Raw genomic sequence first — 18,010 nt, forward strand, 5'->3', positions numbered from 1 at the left:
AAGAAAACAAGGTCCTCCAAAATATATTCACCGAAACAACAAGAGTAGACACTCAAAGAGTTCCACCAAAGCACCAAAGGAATACACATGCCACAAAATGGGCTCACACACAAACACCCACTAAAGGGGAAAAACACAAGGAATAAAATAATATTTTATTGATCAAATCTATGCAAGAAGGCATACATTGTAAAGGGGCTTTGCCCCATATTTATACACAAAGAGGAGGAGACTCATAGAGAGTCGTTGGGAGCCCAACGACTCCCTATGTTGACTAGTCAACTTATGTTGATTAGTTTAAAGCTAAAAAAAAAAACTAGAAAATCTAATCGTAGTTACTATCTAGTTATATGACATATGACTATATATATACATAAATATATATATATATATATATATATACATTTCTTTTTAACAGTGTGTACCAAGGAAAGTATCTTCAAGCTTTTTCTGCAGATTTTTGTAGTTCTTGCAGACATCATGAACATAATTTCCATTAACCAACTGTTTGGCAGCTGTATTTTGTCATTTTTTTTCAATTTTCTCCTGTCTTTTGTACATGAAGATGTTTCGTTGGTGTAGATTAAAGGCATAAACTTGGCAGTTGGTACTGGAAAAAGATCTGGTGAAAATATTATCAAAGATATCAAAGGAATATCAATTGTTATCCAGAGGTCACTTCGAGACCTTCTGCATCAAATTCCAAACACTGAGATCTCCATCAAGGTAGACTTTACAATATGTATTCCTTTGCAATCTAAGTATTCACATTGGTTTTATATATATATGTTGTGGAATCCACAGATAGAAGAGCTTAAAGCTGCTTTATCAAATAGGGAGTACCACATTATTTCAGAATGTGCTTTATCAAATATCTCTGAGACTCCGAATGTTATTCCTTCACCTGGTCCTGCAAACAGAACTGCAGAAGATGCCATGGAGCAAAATGTTGCTGAAATATCTGGTGTCAGAAGATTTTCTTCTCAGGTTGAATGTGAATGGATTACGATGAAGATTTTTGTTTCCGTAGGTTTTGTTGAATTGTGCCTGCATTCTGGTGCATCAAGGGATTCGGCACTTGCCACTTTTCAGGTGATGTTTTCTTTATCCAGTGAAGCTCTATCACGTTTAAAGAACGTGGGATTTCATTTAATTGTGCAGTGTTTACTGTGATCATGTATGGAAAATCACAAAATGTCCAAGTCTATTTCAGTCAAGGCACCCTTGTGGCCACAAGGGGAAACCCTTTTATACTGCAAGAATATACTTGGAATTGATGTGTTGACATTTAGGGCATGTTTTCAACTAGGGAAAGTTGCTAGCCGCCTTAACTTTCTCAGGTAAAGAAAACATGTGATTCATTTTCCCAGGGCAAAATGGCCCAGGTATATACTGGTGAGACAATGGAACCCATGAAATACTTTTGCACCAATGCAAACTCTCCCAGACTACTTTGGGACAATTTTCTTCATCGTTAATGTTACCCATTTAATGTGTTTTCTGACAGCTGCTTGATAAGGCTTACTTGCACTATATTGCTAAGAATTTTTACATTTTCTATATAGAACATGTGATGGTGTATGTCTTTATGCAATTGTTATGTCCTTATGAACATCGATTGAACTAAACACAAACAAGGCAGCCATGAGATGTGGAGAAGTGTCACAGATTTCAGAACATTATTTATACCCTTGACCCCAATCCTAAAGAAATGAAGAGAGATATGTTAATCGTGCATGGTCTGCATACTCCTAGAAGAAGGAAATGGTGATACTCACTTCAGCAGCTTAATGTGTAGTAATGTTGTCCATCACATGTTCTTTGTGGTTTATGTGACATATAGTGTTGCACTGGTGAGACTTGAGCATCAGCCTAGTCAGTAGGACGTCATACTGGACAGCAATAACTGGAAATACGTGGTCCATGGGCATGAAAAATATCAATCAAATTAGCACCTGTCTGGGTGGTGTAGTTGGTTATCAATCTCAAGATCCCTGATTCGGACCTGGACTAAGGCATCTATCTTTATTTATTCCCTCAAAAAAAGAAGAAAATATCAATCAAATATTTGTTAAGCCTGAAATGACCTTTCACCATGATACTTGATTGTGCATGAATGCAATACTTGCCTAGGTCCTAGATCAGTGACCAATTTATCAAGTCAAGGGTGATGCCTGCATCATCCAAGCATAAGAAAAACTTGGTCGCCGGTGGGCACTTTTCATTTTTCTGTTACTGAGATGCTCAGTGAATTTCTGTTTCTATTCACCTGGTTTGATTTCTGGACTGTTGCATAGCAAAGCCAATTTTTTTTTTGAAATTGTTGTTATTGGATCATGTATTAATATTGAATATGTTTGATGTTTTTGTATTTTTGCAGATAAATGGTATGTTTCTTTTGTACAAATCTAGGTCATCTGGAGAAAGCTCTCTTTTTGCAACACTCAAGGGTTTCAGTGTTATTGATGACCGTGAGGGAACAGAACAGGAATTTAAGCTTGCAATTGGAGGACCTGATAGTATTGAATGCACATTGACTGATATAGTGGAAGTTCCAGATTGGAAATGTAAATCTGAATCACACAATAAAAGCATGGACAATATTAACGATCAAATGCCAGTTGTGACAATGCTCATTCTTGACATCAACTTTCAGAAGTCAGCAACTGCTGTCTCTCTATGCATTCAAAAGCCTCAGCTGCTTGTTGCCCTTGATTTTTTACTTGCTCTTGTAGAATTCTTTATTCCTAATGTTTTCACTGGGCTATCCAATGACGATGCTGGCTCCTTGGATGTGGTTGGTGCAATTATTCTTGATCAACCAGTTTACACTCAACCTTGCAAGGAATTCTCTCTCTCGCCCCAAACACCTCTAGTTGTTGATGGTGAAGGATTTGATCATTATATATATGATGGCAAGGGTTGTTTTCTATCCCTACAGAATAGGCATGGAGTTGATCTATCTGATCCTAGTGATGAAGCCATAATATATGTGGGAAATGGAAAGTTTTTGCAGTTTAAGAATGTCACTATAAAGGTTGTAATTTTAGTATTTTTTTTGTTTACCGTCAACATGAACTTGGAAACCATTCATATTAATTTTTTCTATTCTAATGTAATTCATTTTCCTGCAGAATGGTGAATTCTTGGATTCTTGTATATTATTAGGGACCGACAGTAGGTATTCAGCTTCATCTCATGATCATGTCTACCTCCAGAAAGCTGATGTTGCTGCAAAAAATTATTCTAATGGTTCAGAACATTATGTTTCGACTTCATCCATTGAAAGCAGTGGATCAACGACTGAATTTGTCTTTGAGTTGAAGGTTTAGTACACATATTTGTTATTGCTTGTAAATTCTCATGCTGCTTTCTTGTGAAGGGAATTTGGTCTCAAACCTGGCTTTGTTAAGTCAAAATCTCTCTTTGAAAGATGCACTGAGTTAGCCAAAATTTGAAGGCAGTTGATGTTGATGACATCTTTGTCGCCTCAGAAAGGCCAGATATGCCAAGTTACTTCTGTTTTGACTGTTAAAGTTTAAGGCTATTCTTGTTTAATGTAATGTTTATTAACATTAAACGATGGTTTTGATTATCATGACTCTAGTCGGGGCAATTAGTAGTAAAATTTTTCTTTGTATAGAATAACCTAACAGAAAGAATCTAAAGTTCCAATACTTTTAATTTGCAAGGATGTTCCATCGTCGGTGAAAACATAGAAATTTTTTGAATTAGTGCATAAATTTGATAGACAATTTTCGTGTGGAGTCATATGAAAAGAAGAACCTGAGTCAAGGATCCAAGAACACATACCAGGAGGAGAGGATAATGCTATCACGACCTTCAAAGTTGATGGAGATTTGAGTAGTTGTTCAAGTACCTCCGATAGTTTTGTAAGTAAAAAAGTGTTCTGCTTTTCTAATGAATTTTTCTCTCTTTGGGGTGGTCTCCTTAACGGAAGCTACCTTATTTTTGGAGATCTCATTCAGTTTGGGGCAATTAGGCCTTATGTGGCCCACTTCTTGGTAATGGTGGAAAATAGCTTTCCTATATCCACCATTATAGATATTTTGCCTCCCAAAGTATGGAGGCTTATAAGAATTTACATGGTTGTCGGGTTTAGAGATGGCTAACACTTCATTTCCCCCTTTAACCATACCAATACCAGTTTCCTCTTGGCAAACCTCGACAATCGTATCTTTCAAAGGAAGAGGTTTAGATCTATGAAGAAGGGAAGATCTAACTTGCTCAAATTCAGGGCAAGACCATGTAAAAATTGAAAAAAGTGTTCATTTTCCATTTGTTTTTTTCTTAGCTCCACATCTTCGCTAGCAACCCATTTGGGTTCAAGAAGAATCAATATCCCATAGTGGACCTAGAGAACTAAAATAATCACGAACACTTATTTCACCTTGTTTGATGGTTCATATTTTTTCTTGCAAGAAAAATTGTCTTGCAAGATCTTTTTGGGTATACATACCCTTCATAAAGAACCAAACCTCATTGGCTTTACAAAATTTGTCAATGATGGCATATATCTTGGGCTCAACATTGTTCATAAACTATGTAAGAATCTTGGCATGGTTATTTTCCCAATCCTCTATCTTAGTTTGATGATCATGAATAACTTCCATATGTATCACCTTCTAAAGTTTTATCTTGTGTGCCGATGCTTTCTTTCGGCTAAACCATTTTGTTGTGGTGTATTAACACATGACCTTTGATGAAGTATTCCATTGTCTCTTATATATTATTGAAATTCATGTATTCACCTCCTGAATCAGAAGGAAAAATAGATATATTGATCCTCAAAAGGTTTGTTACTAACTTATGAAATTTTTTAAAATTCTTAAATACTTCATATTTATGTTTAAGAAAATATATCAAAGTATAACGTGAGTAATCATCCACAAAAATAACATAATAAGTATGTCCTCCCTTAGAGGCATCAGGGGCAGGACCTCAAACATCTGAGTGGACTAATTCAAAAGGTTTAGAAGCAGAGAAAAACCTCTCTTGATATAAAATTGATTTTATTTTAGCAAGATTACAATCAATACATGAGATTTGTTCATTACAAAAATTCCTTGGATGAGGAATATTGGATAATTTATAAATACTAGGTGCCCTAGTCTTTGATGCCATAAAACTTTATTCAATTTTTTAACATTAAGGCAAAAAGTCTGGATAGTGATTTTCAACTGACCATATAGTACAAGTCTCATTTTCTATGCTCTTCCCTAATCTGCTTTCCGAACTGGAAATTTTGTATTAAACATTAGTTAGAAGTGAAGGAGGCTCTATATCCATGATCAGGGATTTGAGAAATATAAAACAAATTTAAATTTAGTTTTGGAACAAATCTTATTTGAGGAATATTAAAACTAGAACATTTTTCAAGATTTTTAATTCCACTAATATCAAGAGAGGTTCCATCGGTAGTAAAAACATTTCTTTTACTAGTATAATTACTATAATTGGAAAGTATAGATTCATCATATGATAGTTGAAATGAATCATCGGAGTCTAAAAGCTAAGGAGCCATACCTGGAGGAGAAGAGAAAGAGACGACGACACCGGTCATGGATTGTCCTTTGAGAAGAGGTTGCAATGCCTTTACGAGTTGAGAAAGAGACATGTTTGAAATTGATTTGCTTGAAGAGTCTTAATCAACTTGTGAAGTATCAATCGAAGTAACATTTTTTCATCTTTTTTCTTGAATTTTGGACAATATGGTTTAATATGTTCTGGTTCTCCACAATTATGACAAAAAATATCTCTTTTCCTTCCATCTCTTTTTCATTTATACGCACGATTTTTTTCATAGTTATTGTTCTTATAAAAGTGTCGGGGTTTGTATGTATGGGTGTTGGCTCCTGGTTTTGAAACGGCCAACACATTATCCTTAGCTTCTCTTGTTTTATTTTTAGACCTTAATCTAGTCTCTTCCATGCAAACTTGAGCTAAAATCTCTTGGATAAGAGGAAGCTCATTTACTTCTCATTTGTTCAAACTCGGGTCTCAATCCTCTCATAAATTGGAAAAATTATTCGTTATCATTAGGAGTTTCTGTAACGCCCCAAATTTTCTTAACTTGACAATTAAAGTTTTATGAGGGAATTCCCTGAAAGATTGAACTCTGTTGTTCTGAAAACCCTTCAAAAAATATCTTTCTATTTTGAAAATCAAGTTTTTTGCAAATCCAAGGCACGTTAGCTCGGCAATCCAAACATGACCAGGGCGATAAATAGCAGACAACTGAAAAGAGTACTACATTCTTAATAAAAAGTTACTGTACAAGGAAAATCAACAGGAGGCCCAGCCCCCAGATTAAAATAAAAACCCAAAAGTCAAAACCCTGCAACGACAGCCGGACGTCTGGAACGAAAAGTATAGCCTCGAGCCACGTTCCATGCACCGTTGACTGCCTGTCGCCGCTACTCATCACCTGCCTATAAAATGGGTCAGTCTCGCGAAAAACTAGGAGTGTAAAAAGAACAGGAACAACTAGCAGGTAAAGCAGTTAAGCATACCACAACAACAACAATGAGAAAGGATATACTGCACAGGAAACTCACCAGTATGCTAGCACGTAATATCACAAGTATGCAAAAACAACAACTGAAGGGTGAGCATGCTTCATTTGGTTATCACTTATTAACCGACCATGTGGGTACGTACATGGCACACGAGCCGAAACAGTCGAGACCAATCCGAGGGTTTATTATGCCATGTATCTTAAAATACCTCGGTTGACTAACTGAATCCTATCCTAAGGGGACGACCAATGGTCGAGAGAGCAAGCCCCCAAAGGCTCAGTAGGGATGCATCCAACTTCTGCAGAATTGTTAGGCTATCTAGTGCAGCCTCTTTCCCCTAACCTCCGATGACTGGGGAAGCCGAGTCTTTTGCCCGTAAATAGCCATTAATGGCCTGTCCATCGGAGTTGGTATCCTTCGTCCTGTCTCTTGGCGAAGCTAAGTCGAATTGAGCGCGACGGGGGTTTCTTAACCGCCGCCTCATTCTTCATGCCCTGGTTCATTAGACCCAAACGAGCATCTTGTCTATGAAGGCGCCTAAGACCCTTTAGGTGTATTCTAAATCAGTATCATTGCACGATCGAGGCCTAATCTGCCTCGTAGTACTCATTGCACCATGCCAACCATATTAGCGTCGAAATAGTATAAAAAAAAAACAAACGTTTGCCCAAACTCAGGAAACAGCAACCCTTCATGCAACGAGGGTCTTGTCTCGAGTTAGGAAAACCAGTATCTCGTTTCATAACTCACTGCAGAGTTCGAACGTTGATACGTGCGCTCTTACGCAAGACTAAGCTCTGTTGTCGAACCCTACCAATCCACGACAGGGTTGAGACTACGACAATAAAAAGAAGAGTGACATATATATGTATGAAATAGCAGAAGCAACAACAAATGAAATCAACAACGACCAGGATCGCGAAACTGCGTCCTGAAAATAAAAGACAAGAAAGGAAAGTGCAAAAGAAAAGCCTTGGCACATATAGCGCGACGACAACGAAAAGTAAAGTGCAGAAAGGAAACGGGACCAGGACCGCGAAACCGGGTCCTGGAAGTAAAAGACAATAAAGAAAGCTACACACAAAAAAAGGAAAGCCTTGGCACATATAGCGCGACGACAACGATAAATAAAGTGCAGTAGAAGTAAAGTGCAGGAAAGAACGTACATATATACTATGTGTAAATGTTTTAATTTATTGGTTAAGTCATTTGTTTTTAGCAGTTCATTGTTCCTGTTCCTTTTTACGCAAACCCCTACCTAGAAGGGGTGCGAGGGTCTATACGCTTGCGAGCGTAAGTGATCACCGTCTCGGGCCGCGTAGCACGAGAAGGCTCCGTGGTGCAACCTGCAAAGTCAAAAGGGTCAATATGCCATAATACCACGAGGAACGGGTCCGATAAGACCTGTAGTGGTACCGGACCCCAAAAACTAGAGGAGCTCCCAGCAAGGCAGGGGAGGGACCAGAGGCTCCCTCCCAAAACCACCTCAAAAGGAAACAGGGCAGGGGGCAGAACCCCCTCCTGACGGGAAGCAAAAAGGAGAGCAGGGGGAACTTCGCCCCCTACTGGAAAGCACAAGGCAGGGGGCAAAGCCCCCTGCCGAGCAGCACAGGAAGGCCGGGGCCTCGCCCCCTTGCCAGAAAATGCAAGTCAAGGGGGCGAAACCCCCTGTCGAAACACATAAGGCAGGGGGCTCGCCCCCTGCCGGGAAGGCATAGGAAGGCAGGGGCTCGCCCCGTGCCAAAAAACATAAGAGGGTGCCCCCTGCCGGAAAACACAAGGCAGGGGGCTCGCCCTTTGCCAGAAAATACAAGGCAGGGGGCCTAGCCCCCTACCGGAAGGCACAAGACAGGGGGCCTCACGCTCTGCCGGAAGGCACAAGGCAGGGGGCCGAAACCCCATGCAAAAACACATGGCAGGAGGGCTCGCCCCCCTGCCGGAAAGTGCAAGGCAGTGGGGTGAAACCCCCTGCCAAAGAAACACAAGGCAGGGGGGCGAAACCCCCTACCGGAAAGCACAAGGCAGGCGGGGCGAAACCCTCCTGCCGAGGCCGCAGGCGGAGGGGTTCGCTCCCCCCTCTCATGTGGGAAACAGGAAGACGAGGGAGAGGGCGGACTCACCTGGAGGTCGCCGGCGGAGGCAGACAGTGCCAGACAGAGGTGGGTAGCGGGTGTCGGCGACGGCGGGTGGCAGTGACAGCGAGAAGGAAGGGGAGACAGAGGAAGAGGGAAATCGGGGGAGCCGAGAGGGGGAAAAGGGGCGTCGGGGAGAGGAGAGGCGACAGGGAGGGGAGAACATTTGATGCTTCCCCCCCCCTCCCGCCTGCTTCATTTATAAGCAGAAAAAAGGGGGACGGGCGCCGCTCGGTAGGCCCTTACGGCCTACCGATAGCCCTCCCTTTATGGGGCTCGGATCCGGATCCGACCCGGGTCCGAAATGATTAATTTTTTTTTCCTGGTTATTACATCCTAACCCCCTTAAATAAATTTCGTCCGAGAAATTTTCATTAATATTATTTTTCAATATACAACTCTGGGTATTTTTCCCTGATATCCACTTCAGGTTCCCAAGTACATTCGTCGATTTCATTATGTGGCCGTTGGATCTTTACAAAAGGTATTGTCCTTGATCTCATCACCCGATCGCGACGGTCGATGATTTCTATCGATCTTTCCTCGAAATTCATATCTTCATCAATCTGAATGTCGTCAAACTTGATGATGTGGGAAAGATCATGAACATACTTTCTTAACATAGATACATGGAAGACGTTATGAATCTGTGCATATTGGGGAGGCAACGCTACACGATAAGTTGCTTTGCCGATGCAATCCAAAATCTCAAAGGGGCCAACGAACCGGGGACTTAGCTTCCCTTTTCTTCCAAAACGAAAAACCCCCTTGGTTGGAGAAACCTTGACGAACACCATGTCTTCTATTAGAAAAACGAGCTCTCGGCGATGACGATCGGCGTAACTTTTCTACCGGCTCTGAGCTGAACGGAGACGATCCCGGATCATTCGCACCTGTTCTGAATAATGTTGATGCACAAGAGGATCCTCCTGTCTTCTTTCTCCTACTTCATCCTAATACACAGGCCATCGGCATGGCCGTCCATATAAGGCTTCATAGGGAGCCATGCCGATACTAGCGTGGAAACTATTATTATACGCGAACTCCGCTAAACTGAGATGTGAATCCGATTCACTCTTCCACTCCAACATGCAGGCCCGCAACATATCCTCCAGGGTCTAAATAGTCCGCTCAGACTGACCATCAGTCTGAGGGTGAAAAGCCGAGCTAAAGCTCAGCTTGGTGCCTAGAGCCTGCTGGAGCTTCCTCCAGATTCTCGACGTGAATCTTGGATCACGGTCAGAAACAATAGAAACCGGAACACCGCGGAGTCTTACAATCTCGCGGATATAAAGATCGGCCAGGCTGTCAAGAGACTGGCCAAGGCGGATAGGTAGAAAATGCGTTGATTTGGTGAGTCTATCGACGACCACCCAAATCGCATTGTGCTTGTGTCGAGTCCTAGGAAGGCCAACTACAAAGTCCATGGCGATTCCCTCCCGCTTCCATTCTGGGATATCCAAGGGTTGCAACACTCCTCCTGGCCGCTGATGCTCGATCTTTACCTGCTGACAGATGAGGCATCTTAAGACGAACTCGTCCACATCATTCTTTATGCCATTCCACCAAAAATTCCTCTGCAGGGCCTTCAACATCTTTGTGCTGCCCGGGTGGACGGTATATCTCAACTTGTGGGCTTCAGTTAAAATTTTACTCCTTAAGGTGGGGTCATTTGAAACCCAAAGGCGTTGCCCAAGCCAAACATTGTCTCCTTCCCCCATGCGGAAAGAAGAACCATCACATAAAGTGTGTGATCTCAACTCTTCAAAGCGAGAGTCACCCTTTTGGCTGGGAACGATACTGGGAAACAGGTCAAGTCGAATTACCAAATTCGACAACCTCACCAGACCGGGTGCTACAAAAAACGGATTCTAGGATGCAAGGTCTTCGAGCAACTTCCAACCTGTTGATAACACACTGGCGAGAACCCCTGAGGACTTGCGACTGAGGGCGTCAGCAACCACGTTTGCCTTGCTCGGGTGGTAAGAAAGGGAAAAGTCATAGTCTTTCAAAAATTCAAGCCAGCGACGTCGCATATTCAATTCTTTTTGGGAGAAGAGGTACTTAAGGCTCTTGTGGTCGGTAAACGCTTCGAACTGTTCTCCATATTGGTAATGACGCCAAATCTTTAGAGCAAAAACGACGATAGCTAATTCGAGATCATGCGTCGGGTAGTTCTTCTCGTGAAGCTTAAGCTGGCGAGAGGCATATGCGATTACCCTTCCATTCTGCATAAGAACGCCTTCCAGGTCCAATCCGCAAGCGTCAGTATAAATTACGAAGCCGCCCTTACCGGACGGCAAAGCCAAGATAGGGGCAGTCGTAAGACGCTCCTTCAATAGCTGAAAACTGGTCTCATAACGATCATCCCATACGAATTTGGCTTCCTTTTTCAGCAACCCAGTCATAGGCAAAGCGATTTTTGAGAAATCCTGGATAAAACGCCTATCCTGCTAACCCAAGAAAACCTCGAATGTCCCGGACATTCCGCGGCTGCGGCCAGTCTAGCACAGCTTCAACCTTTGAAGGGTCTACAGAAACACCCTTGCTAGAAATGATGTGGCTCAAGAACATTACTTCCTCGAGCCAAAACACGCACTTGGAAAACTTCGCGAAGAGCTGCTCTTTCCTTAAGGTCTCTAAAACGATACGCAGGTGCCCACGATGCTGCTCCCGACTTTCTGAGTAGACGAGAATATCATCAATGTACACTATTACGAAACTGTCCAAGAACGGTCTGAACACTCGATTCATAAGGTCCATGAATGCAACAGGAGCATTCGTAAGACCGAAGGGCATAACTGTAAACTCATAATACCCATACCGGGTGCGAAAAGCTGTTTTGAAGATATCATTGTCCTTGATCCTGAGTTGATGATACCCGGATCTCGTATCGATCTTGGAGAAGATCTTGGCCTTCTGCAACTGGTCAAAAAGGTCTTCAATACGCGACAAAGGGTAATTATTTTTAATCGTCACCTGGTTGAACATTCTATAATCTATGCACAACCTCAAGATTTCATCCTTCTTCACGAAGAGTATAGGAGCTCCCCAGGGTGATACGCTTGGACGAATGAATCCCTGATCTAAAAGCTCCTGTAACTGCCTTTTGAGTTCTTCGAGCTCGGCAGGTGCCATCCAATATGGCGGCAGTTTCAGGTAGGGGTGGCAATTTCTGACACGACCCGCCAACCCGCCTCTTAGGCGGGTTCGGGTTGGGCTTAAGCCAACCCGTTTAATAAACGGGTCGACCCGTGTAACCTGTTTATTAAACAGGTCGGGTTCGGGTTGGGGGTATGCCAACCCGCCAACCCGGCTGACCCGTTTAATAAACGGGTTAGGCGGGTGGGTCAACCTGCCAACCCGACCGCCAACCCGACCCGTCAACCTGCCTGCCTGCCAACCCGATCCGTCAACCCGCCAACCTGACCCGCCAACCTGAAAACCCATTTACCCGACCCAACCCATTTATTAAATGGGTTGGCGGGTTCGTGTTTGCCACAGCTGACCCGTTTAATAAACGGGTCGGGTTCGGGTTGAGGTATGCTGACACGCCAACCCGACCCGCCAACCCGACCCGATTGCCACCCCTAGTTTCAGGCAACAATTCGATGCCAAACTCCACCCCACGAGGCGGAGGAATGCCAGACAACTTCTGGGAAAAGATATCCGAAAACTCACTAACCACGTCTAGGGTATCAATAAGCGCAGTCGTAGGGTCTGACTTAACGACGCTGATGAGGAAATTTGGACAGCCCTTGCGAATGAAGCTACGAGCCTTTAGGGTTGAAATCATTTGGCTTGCTCGCATGGGTCGAGGAATTCGAAATTCCACCTTCTGAGAATCCGGAGGGGAGAGGGTGATCTTGCCCTGGCGACAAACGATCTTGGCATGATGCTGGGACAGCCATTCCATCCCCAAGATGAGGTCAAATTCTGACATATTCATCAAGATGGCGTACTCCGGCAAAAGACGATCCGATATCACCACATCGAGATCAGCGATAAACGTCGCACAACTAGCGTTCTCCCCCAACGGATTATATACTTTTAAAGTTGTATGCAAGCGCAGAACAGGCGATTGCAACTGGGCCGCAAATTTTGCTGAAATAAAGGTGTGCGTAGCACCACAATAAAAAAGAACGAAAGCAGCATGGCCGACAACTAAGAGAGTACCTTGTACGAGTCCTCCCTTGGTCAACTGCTCGACGGTAGTGGCGTAGACTCGCCCTGGGACTTTCTTCACTCCGCTGCTCTGCGGTTGCTGTTGTTGCTGGTACGTCAGTTGTTTTTGTTGCTGATGAGGAGGCTGAGGTACTCCACCCGACTGCCTGAATTCATCGACCACCTTTTTGCGACAATTACGAGCGTAGTGACCCATCTTACTGCAATATAAACAACCCCCCGTATCCAAGGGGCATGGTTGTCCGATATGAGATCCCTTGCACCTAGCGCATCCATTCCCTGCGGGTCGTCGAGGCGGTGGGCGGTTCTGCTGGCGTTGCCTCTTTGCAGGTGGTCCTTGTTGCTTCCCTCCTTCGAACTTAATGGGAAAAGGTGATCGCCGCACCTGACCATGAGACTGTGCTTTCTTCTGGTCACCTCTAGATACATGTGGCTTTTTAACCTGTGCCGCTCTAGAACGTTCCTAATCCTCGTTTAAGAGGGCCGCTGCTTCAACTGCTGCTGAGAAGGTCAGGGGCATGCTTGAAAAGACCCGGTACCTGAGTCCTTCCTTTAGGCCACGAACAAATTTGCCTGCTTGCTCGTGTTCACTATAAAAAAGAGTAGGGCAGTACTGTTCCAATTGCTGAAACGTGGCGATGTAATCGCCCAACGATAAGCTGCCTTGACACAGCTCTAAGAATTTCACCTTTTTCTTTTCCCTCACATGCTGTGCGATCGTAGAATGCCATTGCGGTTGAAGGGAAAGTTTTATAGGACGACTATTAGACCCGCTTTACTATATGGTACGGAATGTTGGGCTGCCAAGAGACATCATATTCAAAAAATGAGTGTAGCTGAGATGCGGATGCTTAGATGGATGTGTGGAAATACAATAAAAGATAAGATTCGGAACGAAGAGATACGTAAGAAGGTAGGTGTTGCACCCATTGAAAATAAGATGCGAGAGAATCGTTTACGGTGGTTTGGACATATTCGGCGAAGGCCTAATGATGCTCCAGTTAGAAGGTTGGAGAAATGGGAAAATATATTAGTTAAAAGAGGTCGGGGTAGGCCTAGGAAGACTTGGATGGAGATGATAGGAAAGGATATGAATGCTTTGAACCTCACCGAGGACATGGCGTTGGATAGAAATGATTGGAGGAAAAGGATTCATGTGGAAGACCCAAAATGAATTTCTTTTTTGGTTCATATCGCTGACCCCAATTGTTTTGGGATGAAGGCGTAGTTGTTGTTGTTGTTGTTGTTGTTGTCTTTTCCCTCACATGAGGAGGAAAGTAATTTTTGAAAAACACACACCTAAAAGCGTCCCATGGGATGACCTCTGCATCTGAGAAGTGCCTTTTCTGAGTCGCGTCCCACCAAACTCTAGCATTGTCCTTCAATCGTAAGGACCCAAATAAAGTCTTCTTTTCATCGGAAACCGAAAGGACCAGAAACACCCTTTCGATTTCTTGGATCCACTGCGCTGCGGCGTCGAGATTCACCTTGTCGGAGAAAGTTGGAGGGTCTATCTTTAAAAACTTCTCGTAAGTGACCCCCAAAGTTGTAGGAACACGCTCTCTTTGTGTGGCGACTTGACTTTTGATCGCCTCGGCCAAAGTGTTGAGGGTATCCATCATGAATCCCCTTTGCTTAGACCATTCGTCGGCGGAATCTTCGTTCGAACTTCTCCTTATCCTTGAAAATAATACAACGAACTAAGTTAACCTTATGACTAAAACAACAAGCAACATATTTAATTATATTTCATCTTTCCTTTTTGTACAAAGTATCTAGAATATTCGGCAATGCCGATACAAAAACATCAAAATGAGAGTAGTCTAGTACAAAAAGTATATAGACCCAGACCAACTCTTAACATCCAAGACTCCCTTCAGGCGGGACCAGAGAACTTACGGAGATATTCCCTTTTATTCTCTGTGCGTCTAAATCTGCGCTTAGGGGTGAATGGGAGATCATCGTCATCCTCCGAAGGGTATTCACCGTAAAGAGGAGTAGCAGGCATGTATTCTGGAGAATACGACACATCCGAGTCCGAAACATAAATGGTCGGGGACTCGAGCACAATAATCGGCATTATAGAGGCTGGCGTAGGAAGCTCTGACGGAGTTGGGATCTTGCCTAAAACTGCTGCCTCTACCTGAGGCGGTGGAGGAGGAGACGCCCCCGTGTTTGTTGGGGTGGGGAAGGCCACAGTGGCAGAGGCTGAAGGAACAGGATCGACTGAACCCTGAGCGACTAAAGGCTCAATCTGACAAAGGCACTGATCTGAGAAGTGCCCGAGCACGCCGCAACGATCGCAACTATACTCCGCCTCCTGAGGGTTAGGCTCCCCAGAATCCACCACAACAACCCACTGATGAACCTGGATGAAGGAAGGCACCCGCCCGCCTACCCGTGAAAAAACCTCGGCCCAAACTGTCGCTAATTGAACCTGGAAGGCCAAAGGTAGCGGTGTGCAGCACTCATCCGTGAAAACGGGCAACGGAGAGCGACAGGACCCAAACTCGGTCGCAAATCCCTCGGGTCGACCCTGACTCGAAGAGGGGCCACCCTCCGAAGAAATGTGAGTGCGCGCTGTACGCGAGGACCCGCCAGGACTACTAGTAGGGTTACCGGATGCGTCCATCTTACAACTGGCACAAAAAATAAGGTACTCACAGTGCCACAGGATGCTCGGTAGTCGAGACTTTACTCTTCATAACCTGGCTCTGATACCAATTTGTAACGCCCCAAATTTTCTTAACTTGACAATTGAAGTTTTATGAGGGAATTCCCTGAAAGATTGAACTCTGTTGTTCTGAAAACCCTTCAAAAAATATCTTTCTATTTTGAAAATCAATCCAAGGCATGTTAGCTCGGCAATCCAAACATGACCACGCCGATAAATAGCAGACAGCTGAAAAGAGTACTACATTCTTAATAAAAAGTTACTGTACACGGAAAATCAACAGGAGGCCCAGCCCCCAGATTAAAATAAAAACCCAAAAGTCAAAACCCTGCAACGACAGCCGGAAGTCTGGAACGAAAAGTATAGCCTCGAGCCACGTTCCATGCACCGTTGACTGTCTGTCGCCGCTACTCATCACCTGCCCATAAAATGGGTCACTCTCGCGAAAAACTAGGAGTGTAAAAAAAACAGGAACAACTAGCAGGTAAAGCAGTTAAGCATACCACAACAACAACAATGAGAAATGATATACTGCACAGGAAACTCACCAGTATGCTAGCACGTAATATCACAAGTATGCAAAAACAACAACTGAAGGGTGAGCATGCTTCATTTGGTTATCACTTATTAACCGACCATGTGGGTACGTACATGGCACACGAGCCGAAACAGTCGAGACCAATCCGAGGGTTTATTATGCCATGTATCTTAAAATACTTCGGTTGACTGACTGAATCCTATCCTAAGGGGACGACCAGTGGTCGAGAGAGCAAGCCCCCAAAGGCTCAGTAGGGATGCATCCAACTTTTGCAGAATTATTAGGCTATCTAGTGCAGCCTCTTTCCCCTAACCTCCGATGACTGGGGAAGCCGAGTCTTTTGCCCGTAAATAGCCATTAATGGCCTGTCCATCGGAGTTGGTATCCCTCGTCCTCTCTCTTGGTGAAGCTAAGTCAAATTGAGCGCGACGGGGGTTTCTTAACCGCCGCCTCATTCTTCATGCCCTAGTCCATTAGACCCAAATGAGCATCTTGCCTGTGAAGGCGCCTGAGACCCTTTAGGTGTATTCTAAATCAGTATCATTGCACGATCGAGGCCTAATCTGCCTCGTAGTACTCATTGCACCATGCCAACCATATTAGCGTCGAAATAGTACAAAAAAAAACAAACGTTTGCCCAAACTCAGGAAACAGCAGCCCTTCATGCAACGAGGGTCTTGTCTCGAGTTAGGAAAACCAGTATCTCGTTTCATAACTCACTGCAGAGTTCGAACATTGATACTTGCGCTCTTACACAAGACTAAGCTCTGTTGTCGAACCCTACCAATCCACGACAGGGTTGAGACTACGACAATAAAAAGAAGAGTGACATATACATGTATGAAATAGCAGAAACAACAACAAATGAAATCAACAGGGACCAGGATCACGAAACCACGTTCGGAAAATAAAAGACAAGAAAGGAAAGTGCAAAAGAAAGCCTTGGCACATATAGCGCGACGACAACAAAAAGTAAAGTACAGAAAGGAAACGGGATTAGGATCGCGAAACCGCGTCCTGGAAGTAAAAGACAAAAAAGAAAGGTACAAAAAAATAAGGAAAGCCTTGACACATATAGCGCGACGGCAACGATAAATAAAGTGCAGGAAAAGTAAAGTGCAGGAAAGGACGTACATATATACTATATGTAAATGTTTTAATTTATTGGTTTAGTCCTTTGTTTTTAGTAGTTCTTTGTTTCTGTTCCTTTTTACGCAAACCCCTACCTAGAAGGGGTGCGAGGGTCTATACGCTTGCGAGCGTAAGTGATCACTGTCTCGGGCCGCGTAGCACGAGAAGGCTTTGTGGTGCAACCTGCAAAGTCAAAAGGGTCAATATGCCATAATACCACGAGGAACGGGTCTGGTAAGACCTGCAGTGGTACCGGACCCCAAAAACTATAGGAGGCAGGGAGCTCAGCTCTCTGCACAAGAAGGATATTGGCAGCAAGGCAAGGGAGGGAGCAGAGGCTCCCTGCCAAAACCACCTCAAAAGGAAACAGGGCAGGGGACAGAACCCCCTCCTTACGGGAAGCAAAAAGGAGAGCAGGGGGAGCTTTGCCCCCTGCTGGAAAGCACAAGGCATGGGGTAAAGCCCCCTGTTGAGGAGCACAGAAAGGCAGGGGCCTTGCCCCCTTGCTAGAAAACGCAAGGCAGGGGGTGAAACCCCCTGCCGCAATACATAAGACGGTAGGGGGCTCGCCCGCTGCCGGGAAGGCATAGGAAGGCAGGGGCTCGCCCCCTGCCTGAAAACATATGGCAGGGGGGGTGAAACCCCCTGCTAGAAAACCCAAGAAGGCAGGGGCCTCGTCCCCTTCCGGAAAACATAAGAGGGCAGGGGGCTTGTCCCCTGCTAGAAAACACAAGGCAGGGGCCCTAGCCCCCTGTCGGAAGGCACAAGACAAGGGGCCTAGCCCCCTGTCGGAAGGCACAAGACAAGGGGC

General features: G+C 44.2%; 1 protein-coding gene across 3 annotated transcripts in view; it reads left to right on the plus strand.

The window, feature by feature from the left end:
• Positions 1–18,010, plus strand: part of LOC149822172 (pleckstrin homology (PH) domain-containing protein) — a 348,671-nt gene that overhangs the window by 215,146 nt on the left and 115,515 nt on the right. For all 3 annotated transcript variants that reach the window (XM_089980112.1, XM_089980113.1, XM_089980114.1), the window contains exons 30-33: positions 583–726; positions 805–1,092; positions 2,381–3,037; positions 3,135–3,326. In XM_089980112.1, coding sequence (XP_089836238.1) covers positions 583–726; positions 805–1,092; positions 2,381–3,037; positions 3,135–3,326 — 1,281 coding nt within the window. The remainder of the gene's footprint in view (positions 1–582; positions 727–804; positions 1,093–2,380; positions 3,038–3,134; positions 3,327–18,010) is intronic.

Source organism: Nuphar pumila, chromosome 11 (genome assembly GCF_984573655.1).
Source record: "Nuphar pumila chromosome 11, dmNupPumi1.hap1.1, whole genome shotgun sequence".
Classification (NCBI taxonomy): domain Eukaryota; kingdom Viridiplantae; phylum Streptophyta; class Magnoliopsida; order Nymphaeales; family Nymphaeaceae; genus Nuphar; species Nuphar pumila.